The sequence below is a fragment of the Podarcis raffonei genome, chromosome 5 (genome assembly GCF_027172205.1).
Source record: "Podarcis raffonei isolate rPodRaf1 chromosome 5, rPodRaf1.pri, whole genome shotgun sequence".
NCBI classification, from domain to species: Eukaryota; Metazoa; Chordata; class Lepidosauria; order Squamata; family Lacertidae; genus Podarcis; species Podarcis raffonei.
In genome coordinates, this window is record NC_070606.1 from 67,431,149 (window position 1) to 67,449,445 (window position 18,297).

At 46.1% G+C, this 18,297-nt stretch overlaps 1 protein-coding gene across 2 annotated transcripts in view; it reads right to left on the reverse strand.

The window, feature by feature from the left end:
- The window catches only part of LOC128414531 (glypican-5-like), a 402,464-nt gene extending 386,740 nt beyond the window's left edge, over positions 1-15,724 (reverse strand). The window contains exon 1 of one of the 2 annotated variants that reach the window (XM_053389946.1): positions 15,013-15,724. In XM_053389946.1, the coding sequence (XP_053245921.1) occupies positions 15,013-15,205 (193 nt within the window). In that variant the 5' untranslated portion in view covers positions 15,206-15,724. The remainder of the gene's footprint in view (positions 1-15,012) is intronic. The other variant, XM_053389947.1, reaches the window with a different exon arrangement.
- Positions 15,725-18,297: the final 2,573 nt, after the last annotated feature.

An 18,297-nucleotide genomic window follows, 5' to 3' on the forward strand; every position in this document is an offset into this window, starting at 1 on the left:
TGAGTAAGTGTTCCGGTTTGCGAACGTTTTTCGGAAGCCGAACGTACAACATGGCTTCTGCTTGACTGCAGGAAGTTCCTGCAGCCAATTGGAAGCCGTGCCTTGGTTTTTGAACAGTTTCAGGAGTTGAACGGACTCGCGGAATGGATTAAGTTCGAGAACCAAGGTACCACTGTACTATAAAAACATTCCTTGTAACCTCATAGGTAAACAGTTGACTTTCATGAAATTTTGGTGACAATCTAGCAGCCTTTGGAGGATTTGTTTTAAAGTGAAAGAATCAATCAACAGCCAATGAAAATGAGAAGGCCATCAGTAAAACCTACTAAGTGAGTTCACTGTCTCCACACCATGCATAGTTTAGTCCTAAAAACCCGAAACCCTTCCATCAGTTCCAGAGCAAGGTGTTGGATCCAGATTAGCAGAATTAAATCTCATAGAAATTAATGAGGCTAGTTTTCTTAATTTCCATGGGAACTAAATGCAACTAACTTTACCTCGATCCCAATCATAAAGTTCAGGCTTTCCCCACAAATCTCAATCCTTAACAAATATATCCCAGTATACAATGTTGTTGTAGGTAAGTCAGTCCCTGCACCTTCAGAATAACTCTGTTTCATGGTGATGTTCTGAAGAGTAGCTGTCAAGAATTGGGCCATTTATCTACCAAAGGCCAGTTATTGCTGAGGAACATCCAAGCAGTGTTAATCAATCAGATATCCCATTACCCAAGACTCAGCAGGAAAGTATAACAGATTCAATGAATTTTTCAATCAAGAGATTTTGGGCAACTAGACTTACGTTATACACTCATGACATAAGCCTGAATTCCAAGGCCCTTGCCTTATTGATGAGCAATCAAGATTAAATGTCAGAGACACCTGAATTTAAATCATAGTTCAGAAGATAAAAGTTTTAATCGCTTGTCCTGATGGGATAAAGGTTTTTCCAGAGATAGCAAAAGTAAGTGCACAGCACATCTGGCCTATGACAGAATTATAACTTTGACAGAATGCTGCTGTGCAGAGAAAGTGCCTCATCTCTATAAAATATACTTTTCATTTTTAAAAAGAGCTAAGTAGGACAATCAAGCATATGAAACGTTCTATAAAAATAAGAAGATTTGATAGATAAACCACAGAGAGTCTGCTCAGCCAAAATCCAGCGCAGCTCAGAGCTAATACAAGGAGGAAGTTACAATAGGGGAGTTGACAACAAATATTAGATAAATTGAAATTTAGGATGATTTGTATCAGTTACCGCAATTCAAAGTATATTAATTCAAAAGGCTTTGTGTACTATGCTATGGATACATGTGCTGTGGGGGGGGGAGTTGATTTTTAAAATAAAAATAAGTCATAATTTACAAGCTTTCTAAGTGACTGAAAAAAATGTGCCATTTCTTTGAAGATTGACTTAAAAATTTATCATGCTATCCGTCCAGAATTCCTGCTGTTGTCTCTTGCCATATCTGCAAGTGCTACCCTGAGGCCTTCTTTTTAAAAGTCTTTATCAAGCCTTTATAGCATCTGAGTAAATAATCTCACCCACCAAGTATTGTGTCCAGGCTCTGGGCATATCAATAAAATCCATGTCACCCCAGCATATCAATATTGCTACATGTTAATTATACATTCCCGGCAAAAACCAATTATCACTCACCATATTCGTATTAGCGCATTACCGGGGTGGGGTGGGAATTACAAACATACGGCCCACAAGAACTTCTGCACCAACAGAACAGAACAAATAGGACATCCAGCTTTCCAAGACAAAAGACGTCACTTCTCCACAGGAGTTTTGAGTTAAGCTCAGGCAACAGTATGAGCCATTTAATTTCTGAATCCAACAGGAAAAAATCTATAAATAAGAAGTAGCATCATAATATAAAATATACCCTATTGTTTATTAATGACCTCAGTTTACGTAACTAAATCATCAGAACTATCTGTGGTGCACAGACTGCAACTCACACCCTCATTTATCAGCCAGCGATGTTAGATTTGCAAATGTGCTGTCCAGATGTTAATGCAAGGCACCTACATTAAAAAAAACACTGATAAAAAATGAACTTCTAACATATTGGTTGGAAAAATATTGCTCACTTGGTACAATGTGTTTAACACAAAGGTAAGCATTCTGAACTGAGCATTTATTTCCTCCCAACAGCCATTTTAGCCTCATAAATATCCTGTGAGGCACATCACCCAAGAGCCTCATTTAAGTATATTGTATTTAATTATGGGGTATCAAGAGTTTTTAGGGGGTTAACCAGGCTGGGATAGCTGGGATAGCATGCTTGTTGGTTTTTGAATGTCTGATGTAGATTTTTTTCAATTTCGTTGTTCTGTATGGGACTGTGACAATAAAGATTATCGTATCGTAAACCAACACCACCCAGAGAGTTTCAGAGTGGAGCAGGCATTTTGAACCTGTAATCCTGAAAACACAGGGATTTTAAACCCGTGGTTCCTGAATTGTGATGGAGTTGCTAGACCAGAATGCTTCTGAGCCCAAGCCTGAGGCAGACAAGATGGCTCCCCCTCTCCATTCCACATACAGAAGGTGACTGGACTGGCAATTGGATTCTGTGGACAGAATCTTGTTCTCCAGCAGCTGGAGGGAAGCTGGTAAGCTTAAGGGCCATATTGCACACATTTCTTCAAGGGAAGTGAATGGCTTGGGGGCCCTCTGCCTCCGGTCTCTGCTTCTTGAGCTGGTTGTCTCACTCTGCCTAATAGCTTGGGCCAGGCCTGCTCCGAATGCTCAGACCCCAAGATACAGTAAACAGAGTGTTGTATCCAGTGGTTGCCCTTCCCCTGGAGAAAGATAGACATTGGATAATACCCAGTCTGAAAGGAATGTACAAAAAGGTGATATGCAGCAGTCTGATTCCTATTGTTCTAGGACCAATCAGACAGCTGCATTCTGAATCCTATTGCTCTAGGACCAATCAGACTGCTGCATTCTGAATCCTATTGTTCTAGGACCAATCAGTCTGCTGCATTTTGGATCCTATTCAACACAGTACATAACAGTTGTGTGACTTGTTTGGCCACACCGGGTGCTGGCACCACAGGGGGCACCACAACAATGGTATTGAATGGAGCACAAGAGGCAGGGGTGCCAATTGTAAAGTCACACAGGGTACCATGGAAATTTGAGAGCCCCAAATCCGCCACTACCCGGAGAGTCCAAGAATGTGTCTAAACCCTGAAACTTCAAGCCAGTTCCTGAGATCTAGAAAACTTAATGTTAAACTAACCTTCCTTTTAATTTAGATCAAAGGCATTTGAAATAAATAACATTTGTTTGCCAAGACACCCTTGAAAACAGCTGCCATTTGCATTCTCACCAGCTTCTAGGCCAGAGCCACACGCCCTTAATATGCTCTCAGCATAACTGGGCACATTTTGAGAGATAGGCAATTCTGTAGCTTCATAGGATTCAAGATCACATGGGACCATTGGACCTATCAGGGGAGGGGAACCTGTGGCGCTCCAGATGTTATTGTATTGCTACTCCAATCGCCCACAACCACTGGCAACGCTGACTGGGACTTAGTTGGAGTTCAACAACATCTGAAAGGCCACAGGTTCCCTCACCTTTGCTTTTATATAGATGAATATGCATCTTATTAAGAATGTCATCAATAAGAACAGAACATTTCCAAATAAATGGATTTGCAACATTTCACATTCTGGCAACCCTTCTCCAAGAATCAGAATACAGTAGGTGCATTATATCATACAGTCCAATATCCTCATCTCTCCACAGGAAAGAATGTGGAGGTTATTAGACAATTACTTAGGCAGACATAATTGGCTTATTCCAGCTGAAGATCTGGCTCCTGACTCTACACAGCTTTGAGATATTAAAAAATAATTTAAAAACAAAAAAAGATTAGCACAAGACAAGTTCCAGGCAGGCCTGCAAATATGCATATCAGATTTTTCCAAGGCAGTGCTCTATTTTCTGCAGATTCTCTGATTCTTATAACATCATTTCACCCCCTACTGAGCACCTTCATTCGTCATAAGATTTATTCCCTTCTACTTCTCTGCTATTCCCCACCCCCACCCGCATTGCTGTGGGTGGGAAGAACTGTGTGTACTGTTTTCTACTTTACCCACCCTCAATTTCTCCTTGCAACAAGCTTCTTGCTGCGTGAGCATATTAATGTTGCCATATTTGCAGGAAAATGTTTACAGCATGAGCTTTCAGTTTGAAAACAATGGGCCCCGTTTAAACTCTTGTGAAATCAATAGGAAGTTTGTGTACCACATTTGTTGCTAAGTTAATGGCGTGGCCTTGTCATTATGTCCTTCAGTTGTCTTCCCATCATTTCTTGACTGAGGGCCAACCTAAATGTTACAAGGCAGATGCGTGCCAGTCATCCCACATGCATCTTTTTTATAAAAAAAACCCAAAAGCTGCCGCCGACTGCTTCTATTTGCAATGGAGGAACTGCTTAGCCCTTCCTCTCCCCACAGACAAAATCCCACATCCACCCCACAGATGAAAAAGCATACAAGCACCTATCGCATTGCACCTTTAATAAATCCGTAGGCGCAGTAAGGAACATGCAGGCGCTTTCATGTTTTAATCAATATATACTTTTGATTTCTTTATGCAGCCCATCAAGATAAAATTCATATATACTCCTGAAGTCTCCTATTAGGATTTGAGAAACTGCTTAAAAATGTAAGGCAGACCCTGTTAGATCAGGTCAAAGGCAGGGAAGTTTCCATCAGTTTCTTGACGTGGTCTATCAATATAAGATTCATACATGCTTCATAGCAAGGGGGGAAACCCCACGACCACCACCAAATTAAGAACTTACAGAAAGGGTTTCAGACTCAATTAAGAAGGCATAGGATAAAAGGCACGGCTGCCTAACAAATATTAAGAGCATGAGAAACACTTAATGCGCAGTGCTGAGGATCAATATCACCTTTTCGTACATTCCTTCCTCTCCTTAATTAAAGAGCATGTCAGCCAAAGTTTAAAAGCATATTAACTTTTCACACCTGTAGCTGTTTGTTGTTTTCTGGGAAAGAAGCTTGTTATTTTCAAGGGAGTAGCATGCCTCTAACGAGGCAGGAAGAAAACAAGATTCCTCTGAAAAGCCTCAACATTTGTAAAGCGTGGAAGACTGGCCAACCATAACTGTTGAAAAGGTTCACGGATAGGTTCCCGCTTGCACCACGGCTGTACCCAGAAAAGGGTGGAAGATCAAATACCCGCAGAGCAGAATCGGGTTTTTGTGTGCAAAAAGGTGAACAAAGAACAGTAGCTTGTGAACCAGATAAGTTGTGCAGAAGAGGAAATCCGAGCACGTCTAGCTTGTCATGCCAGCTATGCCTGATGGCATTCCTTCTTCGACACAGCTATTAAAGGTGCATCTATTTGACCTGCTTTTTCACCTGGCTACCCTCATTCAGCCCATGCTTCACACCACAAACTTCACAGAGCACTAATCCAGCCACTATCACAGATAACCCTCAAACAGGTTCCAAATTCCACCACAGCCATAAAGGCTGACCCCTGTGGTACAAGACGGACCCAGCCATAAGCGCATCCATAATAAGGGACAATGCCTGATTATTATTATTATTATTATTATTATTATTATTATTATTATCTTGAAAAAATAGAGTTAGGGAGACCAGGATAAGGGAGGCTTAGCAAGCACACTCCCACCTCTGCCTTCAGAACACAGCCCTTATTTTCCAGTGTTTTCTCTACAATATTTGGAGCAGTGCAGCAAAACAGAAACAAATGGATTCTCCCCTCCCCACCTCCAATAACCTACTAAGAGTTCCTTTATTTCTGTAACCACAGGAAAAACGTGACACTCTATAGTGGTTTTTAAAAGCCTAGCGTAATTCAGAGTTCTGCTGTCTCTCCAGCTTCTGCAAAACAGAAAGCCACAGTAGGTGGGTCCTTTCTGGGGGGTCTGAAGCATATGGGGACTTCTTATTTCACGAGCGCCATCCAAAAGAATTGTGAAGTGGCAGACAGGAAGAGAAGCGAGTAGGAAAGCTGGCTCCTGCCTGATATTCATCTGCCAAAGGAAGCAGCACACATCTTGGTCTCCACTTGGGGGGGGAAAGAAAGAAAGACTTCTTTTTGCACATTAATTTTTGGAGACTGAAAACAGCAACTGTGATCATCACCATCAATTCATGTAGTGCCATCAAGAGGCATGGGTGATTTACAGAGTACAAGAGGACATGTTTCTGCCCAAAAGACTATAATGTGACACAGGGGAGAGAAAAAGAGGAATGGGGATGGGGGGGGTGAGAGTAAATAGGGAAGCCACATTTGCTGTCTATGCATTTGCACAGGTGTAAGTGGGACGCGGGTGGCACTGTGGGTTAAACCACAGAGCCTAGGACTTGCCGATCAGAAGGTCGGCGGTTCAAATCCCTGCGACGGGGTGAGCTCCCATTGCTCGGTCCCTGCTCCTGCCAACCTAGCAGTTCGAAAGCATGTCAAAGTGCAAGTAGATAAGTAGGTACTGCTCCAGCGGGAAGGTAAACGGTGTTTCCGTGCGCTGCTCTGGTTCGCCAGAAGCGGCTTAGTCATGCTGGTCACATGACCCGGAAGCTGTACGCCGGCTCCCTCAGCCAATAAAGCGAGATGAGCGCCGCAACCCCAGAGTTGGTCATGACTGGACCTAATGGTCAGGGGTCCCTTTACCCTAAGTACATATTGGAGACACTATGTTAGGGTGGCTCTCTTCTGGTCCTCCAGAGGTTACTGGACTCATCGGAAGGAGTACAGGACTCTGTCTTACATCTGGAGGCACTAAGGATTCAATTTGGTACTTATTGCCCCTGAAGCAGATACCCTATGGCCCTTCCCCCAGCCCGCATGGTCAATAGCCAGAGATGGTAGGAGTTACAGTCCAGCAACATCTGCAGGGTCCCAGTGAGTCACCTCTGGACAATAAAAGGCTCCATGGAAAATGTGGGTTTTAAAGAGGAATTGGAAGCACGTAAGACAAACGGCATTAGACAAGTGTGTGTGTGTGTGTGTGTGTGTGTGTGTGTGTGTGTGTTCTAGAGGGTAGGCCCAAGCCAAAGGAGCCACAAAAGGTCAGAGTCCTTTGGACAGCTGAGGAGGGAAGAGCTGAAGGAGTGGAGGTCAGCAGAGAGATATGAGAGCAGATAAATATGACATAGTTTCAGAGGCCTTTGAAAAGAAGGACGATGAGTGCTGGATGCATTAGGAGATGAGAATAGAGATTTAAAGAGAGGTGTCATATGGTCAGAGTTATCAGAGAGGTGGATGGTTTTGACAGCAGAAAGCTAGAGAAAGATGGGGGGGCATCACGCAGTAGTCAGGGCAAGAGAGGAAGAGGGCATGAACCAGAGTATTTGCAGGAGAGGAAAGGCTGTGTATTTGTTGTGCTGCAAAGTTAAGGAGAAGCAACATGGCCTTGGCAACAGAAGTACGGTAGATAATGGAATCAAGGGCAGTTATCATGTTTTGAGGGACAAACAGCCAACTTCTTAAGTCAGGGAGCAGTGGGAGGTAGAGAGAAGTATATGCTTTTAACTGCCGGTATTTGTCAGCAGTGTATTTATAAACTTAGCATTTGTATGTCGATCAATATACCTGAAGCAAATCTGAAGCAGCCTCTTTAATCTTGAGTTATAAAGTAACTTTTCCTGTAAAGTTTCCTGTAAGGTCAACAAAGCATAAAACCTCCTAATCCCAGTGGTTATTCCAGGGCAAACAGAAAGGCACTCTGCATATGCTCAAAGGCATTGTGTCATTTTCCCATCACGTATTCCCGGGCTGAGACATGATTGGCATCATAAAAGGTCTAATATATAAAATAAATGCCTACAACAATGCTGCCAGAAACGGGGGCGGGGGGGAAGCGGGGAGAAAGGAAAAATAACTCAAGACATACTATAAAAGCAGCATTCTAGCCCTGCATACTTTTTATTACAGGATTTAAGAATCCCTCTGAGACACTTTGACAAAAACACTAAAAGTGCAATCCTATGCATGTCTGCTCAGAAGTAAGCCCACTCAGTTCAATGGAAGTTATGCTATGTACATATTAGTAGCTTAAAATGCAATGAGAAATTGGTCAGGTAGCCTCAGGGGCTAGAAGTGCTTTTTACCAACTGTGACTGATCTGGCAAATATGCCTATTCCTGGACCGGGAAAGCCTGGTCTGTGTTGGTTACTTTAAGACTGTATGTAGGCTTCCTTTGCACTTGATCTGGAAGCTGCAGTTAGTGCAGAATGCTGCAGCATGGTTGCTGACAGGTGTGAGGCCTTGTCAGCACATAACACCTGTGCTTAGAGGTCTGCCCTGGTTGTCGATTTGCCACTGGGCCAGGTATATTTGTATATAAAGCCCTCAACAACTGGGGACCAGTTCATGAGATCACTTTACTCCACCATTTGTTCGCTTGACCGCTTTGATCGGCAGAATTGGTGCTACTTCAGCTGCTGCATAATACCCATTCTGGCATCTGAAAGAAATTGGTCATTTAGTGTGGCAGTACCTACACTTTGCAACTCCCTGCCTTTTGAGCTCAAGCCGGCACTTTCACTTTACTATTTTCAGCGCCCGTTAAAAGCATTATTGTTTAGATGAGCCTACCCAGATGCTGGGATAATTTTAATCTGTTTTAGTATTTTATATTTTGTATGTTTTAAGGTAGGGTTGTAAAATTCCTCTGGATTTTATTGTGCTATATTTTTGTAAACTGTTTTGAAGTGTGTTTTTTGTTTTTCACAATCAAGCAGTGTATACATTTTATGAAAGAAAAAAAGAAAACAAAAATGCCAAGACTTTGGGTGGAAAGAAGCAGAAGTCCCAGCAAAGGAAGAATGGATACAAAAACTTATGGCATATGCAGAAACGGCGAAACTTACCAGAAGAATAAGAAATCAAGATAACAAACATTTTATAAAAGAATGGAAATGGCTTAATGAATATATATACAGATAAATTGCAAACAGATAAAAACATTGGCAGGATTATTGTAATAACCTGCAGTTTCATAAGAATATATATTTAAAGTACATAATGAAATGACCATATTAATGAATTGGGATATGCAGAAGATATTTTTTAAAAAATTTTTTGAAGGAACCACAAAAAGAGGGGGAAGGAAGTCAAACTCTGAAATGTTAAATTGATTGTAAAATTAATGAACTGTATAAACTTGAAATGTGTAGATAAAATTTTTTTTAAAAAAAATAAGACTTTGGGTGGTGACACTTGTTGTTCAACATAGGCAAGCACAAAACAAACAACATGCAAATAGAAGACCAATATAACACAATGAAAGAGGTTGCATTAGGGAACAAAAAAGACTAGAACATTAATTGGTTTGTGGGGCTCTCAGTGGCATCTTGTCCAGCAAGATCAACAAAAGGAAAAAGGATGTACAAAGCCACAATTTTTATATTTACTGGAGAGATGGAGGCAGAACGAGAGGTCAAGGATATGCATTAGCACTCCCCTCAAGATGTCCACCTCATGTTTCCAGCACTGTGCTTAATGTATCTTATTCTCTCCAAGGAGCACAAAGCACTATTTCAGCCTTTTAAAGGAAAAGACCAAAATTACACAGGAGAGACACGATTGCATCTCGCAATGTCTTTTTTTTAAAAAAAAACCAACAAAACTTTGAAGCAGTGATAGGGTTCTCTCCTTAACCCAGGAATCGGCAAACTAAGGTCCGCAGGCTGGATCAGGCCCAATAGCCTTCAGGATCCACCCCGCGGACTGTCCGTGGATCGGTGTGGGGATTCTGTTTGTTCAGGCTGTGCCATTTCCCTCCCCGCGCCATTCCATTCCCCTCCCCTCTTCCTAGTTTCTCCCCGCCCTGCCTAGAGGAGGAAGGGGGCTGGGCTGAGCTGGCTGAGCGCCATTTTAAGCAACCCCTCTCCAGAGCCAGCCCTTTCGCGCCACTCATCTTCCCTCTGCCATCGCTGCTGCCACCCTGGTGCTCCTGTGGGCCAGAGAGTGGAGCGAACGAGCTCTCTCTGCCTATCTACGAGAAGCAGCAGCAGCGGTGAGGGTGGTGACGGCAGCAGCCCCAGGGAAGGTGAGTGCAGCGGCTGGGGCTGGGGCTGGGGCGAGGACTACTTGCCCCCCTCGCCTCTTCTTCCAGCTCCACACACCCCCTGGTGCCCCTTCTCTGGTCCACCACAAGGTCTGAGGGACAGTGGACCTGCTCGCAGCAAAAAAAATTTACCAACCCCTGGCTTAACCCTTTGCTCGCTGTACCATTCACCTTCAGTCCTCACTGTTGTCAGGAGGTCCATGCAGAGCTACAGGTACCTGTATTTCCCCACCATCCATGGGTCAAATAGCAGCCAGGGAGGGTCCAAATTTTGTTCAGGAATCCTGCAAGGAAGGAAAGCTTAAAACAATCCCCTGCCCCCAACACTACCACCACTCCCTGAATACAAATACTTCAATCCAACTTGAAGCCTCCTGTCGTGACTGCTTTAAATTGAAAAACTTGAAACGTTGAGAAATCTAGTCATTGATCACTTGCATCATTTGGCATGAGGGTTAGACTCAGAGATAATGATTCACACAAGTCCAGCAAGCAAACTTGATACTGGATATCAGAACATCAACTTCCTGCAAGCTAAAGTAGAAGTCTCATTACTGCACCACAGTGTGTTGGTTGACATTATCCAAGGCACAGGTGTACAGGCGCTGATCAGAATACAGTAAGAGTCTCAGCACACATAACATTAACAGCAACAGACTGCAAATTTGCCCCGTTGCTCTGGTTGCCTCCCCCTCAACATGCTTGAGAAGACAGAAACGTTTCCACAATTCTATCAGAATAAATCTCTAATTGTCACTAAATTTCAAGGCTCTTAGGTAAGAAGTTGCCGCAGAAGACAAATGGTCTGCTCAAGTCAATATATCCAGCCCAAGACAATAGCAAGCAACAGATGCTTCAGAGTAGAAGAGGCAAAGCGAGTATTTTAATCATGTGTCGAACACCTTAATGACTTCCTGAACAAGAGCAATTTGGGTGGGGTGGAGAATACATCTTATGAGCATTCGGACAATAACATTTGGAGCAAAGGCAGCCTTCCATGACCCCACTAGTGAGCCCAGCATAAAAAGTTGGTTGCAGGAGTGTCACAGGTACCTATTGGATAGTACCTGTGACATCTCAGTGAAGAGCATTCCCCTTCCCCTCTAGTCACTATCAGACCATTTAAAAGATTTTGAGCACTGCACAGAAGTACTCGAGCATGAAAGGCTTATGCAATCCTACAAAACGAAAAGGATATGACAGTAGGGCTGCAATCCTATACTCACTCACCTGGGAGAAAGCTTAATTGAAAACAATGGAACTTGGGTGGCATAGATAGCTTTACCGTGCAGTCCTATTCTCTCAATCTGGAAACCATGTCCCACCATTCTGTGAGGGACTGTGCATGCATGTGTGAGAGTGAGTGTGCCATGCACACATATTTAGAAGCTATCTCCATCCCCCTCGCTTCTGCATTGGGCTGCATCTAGTCCAGTTCATGCTTTCTGCACCATATTTATGCGAGAGTGACCCCAAAACTACCACCTATCTCATGTCCAGGAACAGAGCAATCCTACAGTAAGCTGACTACCCCTTTGCATTGGTGGAATAAAGTACCATACAACATATTGTCCAGTCTCTGCTGAAGAAATCAACACCTGCTAAATGAAGGGGGCCTGGGGAGGGAAGCAAAACTTCCCCAGGGGTCACTGTTAATTGAAGTATTAAAAAGTTCTTTCATATAAGAAACTTTGGGATGGAATGGGGGAGGCCATTCCTGTCTTCAGATTCCACTCCCATAAAATAAATTTAAGAAGAGAGGGAATAATACACTAATGAATAGTACATGACGCAGTATCAATTTCAGCAAAAGCTGTGTTTGATATATGTACAGACAATTACTGTAGTGAAAGGCAGAGCTGCTACTTTTAATTACAAGAAAAGTTTCCTTTTGACTTCCCTGCAAAATGTGCTTTATTGTGGTCCACCTGTGACCGAACTAAAACTGATGCTATAAAAATTTTTCCACTTTGCATGAGTCTTGCAACAAAGTGGTCTGGGTTAAATTCTTTCTTGGCGTAGCTCCAAGAACTTGGTAGGCTTGCACCTAGAGATCTTTTGCATCTGCAGTTTCTAAACTGCCTGTTAGGAGAGATATTCTCTCTCTCTCTCTCTCTCTTCTTGGACCAAATGATCCCGGCAATCTAATTTGCGGCTGCAATAGATTCATTTTTCTACGCCTGGTGAAAAGATTTGCTAACAACCTGGCTCTGGGCACAGAGACTGACCAGCGCGGTGCTTGGCTACAATAGGAGCTATATTAAGTTCCTAGGAAGTACAGAACAGGGAGCAGACAGACGGGGTACATATTCAGTTAGACTGCTATTGTGCCTCTGGCTTGAGTCACCCTCCCTCCCATTAACCTGATTTACAGGAAGACTATTTTTCATTTCTGTGAGTTCTGGACAATACTCAAATTATTGGAGGGAAGTGTGGGGGGGCGGCTTTAATGAAATCAGCATGCCCTACAACACAGCATGCCCTACAACATCCTCCGCCCAACACACACATTTTAGCCAAATTGTGCTCCCCGGTAGCCTTATACAACACAGCAGCTAAGGGGGTTGGGGGTTTCCTGCCTAAGCCTTGCCTACATTCCCATAGGGCCAAATACAGGGAAGCCCTGTGTTGTTGTACATTTAGAACTCAATACAACAGCAAGCTAGCATTTCCAGGGTGCTGCTCTGAACAGGCAGCATTCATGGAATTGAAGAGCTGGAAGGGCCCCGAGGGTCATCTAGTCCAACCCCCTGCGATGTAGGAATCTCAGCTGAAGCATCAATGAAGGCTTTGATGGCCTGCACATTTGGGGCAGCGGCCCATGGCACAGAGCCACAGAAGGGGCCACTGGATGGACCAGCTGGTCTGAAAGCTAGCAGCCCGCAAAAGGTTTGGCAGGGTCCGCTCTGTGCCACACAAACCATCCCATCTCACTCAGACTTAAAAGGAAAGTGGTGCAATGGAACGGCCACTCCTCTGCCCCGACTCCAAAGTAGACAAAAGTGAGTGGTGGCTGCATGGAGCATTCATCTCTGGCTGCAGTCATTCACCCACCAACTCACTTTGGAAGCTCTGCCACCCCGGTCAGGAAATGCAGGTGAGCCAGAAGAAGTGGCACTGGGCCCAGCCTTGGCCCACTTACCCTCTCTCTTTCAGGATCCATGGTGGGGAGGTGTAGGCCTTGCAGGAGCAGCTACTGTCTCCACTCACTTCTCTGGGTAGGGCTGGACATTGCTGGGGGGTTGGGTTAAATGACCCTTTGGTTCCTTCCAATTCTATGAAAAACCTCACGCCCACTGGGTCACCCTCTAAGGTGGCACAGGCAGCACCCACCTGCCACAGCACCAGACAGAGTGTAGGTGAGCAAGCGAGAAGTTGGGTCCTCATGCAAGAAACATCTGCCTGGTTCTCCTGTCCACTCACCAGTGCACAACCTTCCCTAGCAGGCTGCCACTAACAAGGGAGCAGGTAAGAGATTTCCAGAGAGGGAGGCAGGTGGCAGTTAGTTCTTGAAGCCATTGCTGGCCTCATCCAACCGTGCAGGAGCAGAATGGTGGAGAAGACAGGGCAAATGATGGTTGCAAAGAGCAGCAATGCACTACTTCTTTTCACCAGCCTGCTGTCTCCCTCAGAGGTTTAACTTAGAACTCTTTCTCTCCTTGGTCAACAGGGCGGGAAGGATTGAGCCTAGCAGGGTCATCCTGAGTAAGTGAGTGAGTCACTGCCTCCACTTGGTAGCACAGCGGTGAGGACTCAACTTGCTGTATCCAGTCCCCACTGCTGCACACCCAGAAGTAAACAAGCAAAAAATGAGGTACCTTGCACAAATTCCCTGCTTTTACTCTCTGTACAGACGCGGGTGGTGCTGTGGTCTAAACCATTGAGCCTAGGGCTTGCCGATCAGAAGGTCAGCGGTTTAAATCCCCGCGACAGAGTGAGCTTCCGTTGCTCGGTCCCTGCTCCTGCCAACCTAGCAGTTCGAAAGCATGTCAAGTGCAAGTAGATAAATAGATACCACTCCAGCGGGAAGGTAAATGGCGTTTCCGAGTGATGCTCTGGTTTTGCCAGAAGCGGCTTAGTCATGCTGGCCACATGGCTGGTAAAAACTGTCTGCAGACAAACGTTGGCTCCCTCGGCCAGTAAAGCGGGATGAGCGCCGCAACCCCAGAGTCATTCTTAACTGTCAGGGGTCCTTTACCTTTACACCCGGGTTGTGTGCATACCCTACATTTAAAGCACATCCACCCACCCATCCAAAAATCGTGGGAACTGTAGCTGACCCCCCACTGTACTATAATTCCCAACACCCATACAAACTACAGTTCCCAAGGTTCTTGGGGACAGACACCTGCACTCTCTCAGTCTCTATCTCTCTGCGGTGCCACAGCTCTCAATCCTGCCCCTCCCACCAGCAATCAGCCAGCCACCTCTGCCCACCTGCTTGCCCTCATGTTCTTATCAGTACGAGGATTGTGTTGGAGGGGTGTGCATCCCAACAGACGGGTCACCAAGAGCCCCCAGTCCCCACCACCCACAACCTCCAGGGTCAAAGTGGGGGGAATCAGAAGAATTTCCAGGGAATTGCCACGACCTCCTCTCTAAGCGATGCGTCCGGGCAACAGCTCAGCCTGAGCAAACCAAGTTGCAGCAGACGTTCGGAGCAGCCCCGGGGGCCGTTCTGCCCATTGACCTGCCGCCGCGTCCATTTCAACTCTCTCGGCTTCCCCCACCCGCTCTAGCACCTCTTCCCGAGCCGCCTTGCTCTGTCAAAAGGCGGCTCTTGTAACCATTCCCAGGTGCCCTAAGCAGGGCAAGGAACCGGGGTTAAGCGCGTCACAACCCCCACCCCCACGGGGAAGCCTTGGGAGACCGCTGGTCTAAAGGGGAAGCGTGTGTGGGTACTGACCGGCTGTGGGAACATCGGGCACCAGCTTGAGGGGGCCGATCTGGCGGATCTGAAACGCCGTCCTCACTTCGTGGCAGCTGGGATTCTTGACTCCGGAGACCCCGCCGCACAGCCCGGCCGCCGCCGTCGCCAGCAGCAGGAGCCCGAAGCGTCGCCGGCACAAGAAGACCCCAGGGCTCCTGTCACCGGCCATTTCCACATTCCCCACCAGGGACGGAGATAAGCCAGGGACGCCCAGCACGCCCCAGAAAAAGTCAATCGGAACCAACACTGGGTGGACGCGCGCGGGGTGGGGAGAAAAGGAATCGGGTGGAAATGGGTGGCACCGCCGCCGCCGAGCAAGCTGTGAGCAAAGTTGCACTGGGCAAAGTTGCGAGTTGAGGGAGGCGGGTGGGCGGTGGAGTGAGATTTAAAAGGAAGGAGCCCCGCTGGAGACGGTGCGCTGCACGCTGCCTGCCGAACGCGGAGAGCGGCAACGTTCCAGCCTCCGAACGCTGAGAGCCTGCGAACGTGGGGGTTTCCCTTTCCTTTCCCCACTCGGCGTTCGAACCGTGGAACGCTCGCAAAGGCGGTCCAGCCCGGGGAAAACGCTAACGTTCGAAACGTGCCCTCCTCCTCCTCTTCGTCCTCCAAGCGGCTCTACCTCCAATGAACGCGTCTGGCGGGAGGTGGTCGTGGTCCTGGCGGCCCAGCCCTCCTCGCACAGTAGGGTATGTCTGTGAAAAGGGGGAGAGGCAGATCTCGCTCATTGGCTTGTTGCTATAATTAGGCTCCTTTAAATAAATAAATAATCCCCACTTTAAGGAGAGAGAGAGGGAAAAAAAACCTTGAGGAAATCTCCTTTAAAGCCGCACACTGACGCAGCAAGATCCCGTGCGTGCAAAGTCGCCGAGGAACGATACTCCGCTGTAACGCAGGGGGGGTGCGGGGGGGGGAGAGGTTTATATACAGTAGTTGGGTGCCAGGGAACTTTTCCAAGGACTGCGGGACAGGCTTTGCTTGGCACTAGCTGTGAGCCGTAGCCCGTGAACGGAAGTCCCAGCATCAGATTATATACTGCGGGGCATCCGATTTTTGAAAAGTGCGACCCAGTTAGGTGCACATGCGTGACTTTTCAAAGAAAAGACCTAAATCGCGCCGTGGGAGGTTGCGTCAAGTTTGTGCACGTGTGCCGTCTTCGGCTTTGAAACGGCTTGGGTGTCACATCGGCTTCTGTGGGTTGTAACAGCAGCTTGCTTTGCAAAATATATCCTTTCTCTCCATGCCTGGAAAAGCTCCAGTGATGCCAATATATATAGGGAAAGCTGTTGTCAAAGAAAGCAAGAAACCCTAAAGAATGAAAACAAACCTGGCCGTCCTAGATTATTAAGTCTACAAGACACGTTCTTCAGGGAGACATCGCTGAAGAAAGCAAGTGCTTCCATGCAACTGCACTTCCGAACAGAATAATTGACAATGCAGCTAGATCAGACCAACGCCCTATTTAATCCAGAATCGCGTTTCCCTTGGTGACAAGCAGATGCCTATGGGAAGCCCACAACAGGACAGAAGAGCAAAAGTTTCTCCCCTCCCCATTGTCCTCCAGTTACTGGTATTCAGAGGCATGCTAACTCTGATCGCTGGACAAGGTCCCTTCTAACTCTGAAAAATCCTACAATTCCATGCTTGCTCAGAAATATGACTCACTTTATTCTCTGGAACTTACCCCCACGTCAGCAGGCGTAATATTGCTGCCTTATGCATGCACCCAAACACACCATTAGGGTTGCCACCTTTTTATTTTTAGCAAAGATCATGTGCCTTTTAACAGCTGCTCAAGAGGCATAATTCAACAGGTGTATCTTTTCCTGAGCTGAAGTAGTGATGAAAAAAGCTTCACATGTTGAATTTCTGCCATATGTGCCTCTATGAAGACTTGGGAGCTCTGCCACGGGCAGGGGGCTGGATGGAGGAAGAAAAAACTTCAGTGCACACCAATCATATGCAGAGCTTAATTTGAAGCAGGGCTCAGCTCCTGTCATTATTTTCAGTACAGTACCAGAAAGCAGCAAAACTGCTGCTTTTTAACAACAAAGCGGCCACCACCAACCTGGTGCCCCTCAGATGCTGTTGGACTACAACTCCCATCAGCCCCAGCCAGCACAGCATCTGACCCTGATGAAATTATGCTAGAATTGTTCAGGATCAGAAATAGTCCTAAGAAAGAGCAATTTCCATGGTCTTTCTTGAACTTAACCATGCCATGGTCTACAGATTATAAACAAAAAGCACAGGCTGTCATGCTAGTCAATTTAGTGGGTGGAGAAAGAGCTTGAAAATCCAGAATAAGATGATGCCCTTACTAAGACCAATGAAAAAGCTCCAGAATACTGATCCAGCTTCTAACATCTGGTAGGATGTAAAACAAAAAGGTGGGGGAGAAGAGACAAGAAGCAGGGAGTGGGACAGTTCCTTCCCAAGTCTGCAGTTTATAACGATCTTGTGCTGGAATGCAGGAGGAGCTTTGCAAACATAATTGGATTAGCTGCTCAAGTGTAAAACAGGTTGTAAAATGTATCTAGGGCTAAACGGACCAAAAAGGTATTTAAAGGGGGGGGCATCTCATCAATATTTTTAGAATATATACAATATATTTTGTTGCTGTTTTTTTTAGAATGTAAACAAGAATGTAGCAGAGAATCATAGATTTGTAGAATTGGAAGGGGCCCATCTATAAACCATTGTTTGCCACCAATCAGGGGGAGACAGCCAGGGCCAACCCAATGCATTTCACTGCCTGAGGTGAAAGGGAGAATGGCAACCCCTACCATTCCACATACAAAAAGCTGGACAGGCTTGCTTATTAATGTTACTTTAACACTGGTGATGGGCACTGGCGGACAAAGCTGGGGGTGGGGGGAGCGGCCGACCCTGGGTGCCACATCTAGGGGGGTGACAACCCCCCCATGAGGATCTTCACAACAGCGCTCCTCCCACACCGGGGATCTCGTGCACCCCTGGTGGGCGTTGTGCGCACCCACCGATCCTGCTTCCTTCCTTTCCCCTTCCCTTCCTCCTCCGTTATTTACTCACCTGTCTCCTTGCTGTCCTCTCCCCTGCTTGCCTACCTGTGAGCGCCCGGGTGGTGCGCCACTGCTGGCAAGCCTCCCAGGACACTCGAAGGCAGGCAGGCAGGCAGGGAAGAGGATGGGAAGGAGGCAGGCAAGTAAATAATGGAGGGGGGAGAGAAGAGGAGAGGAAGGAAGCAGGATTGGTGGGTGCGCAAGGCTCCCTCCATGCCCTGCG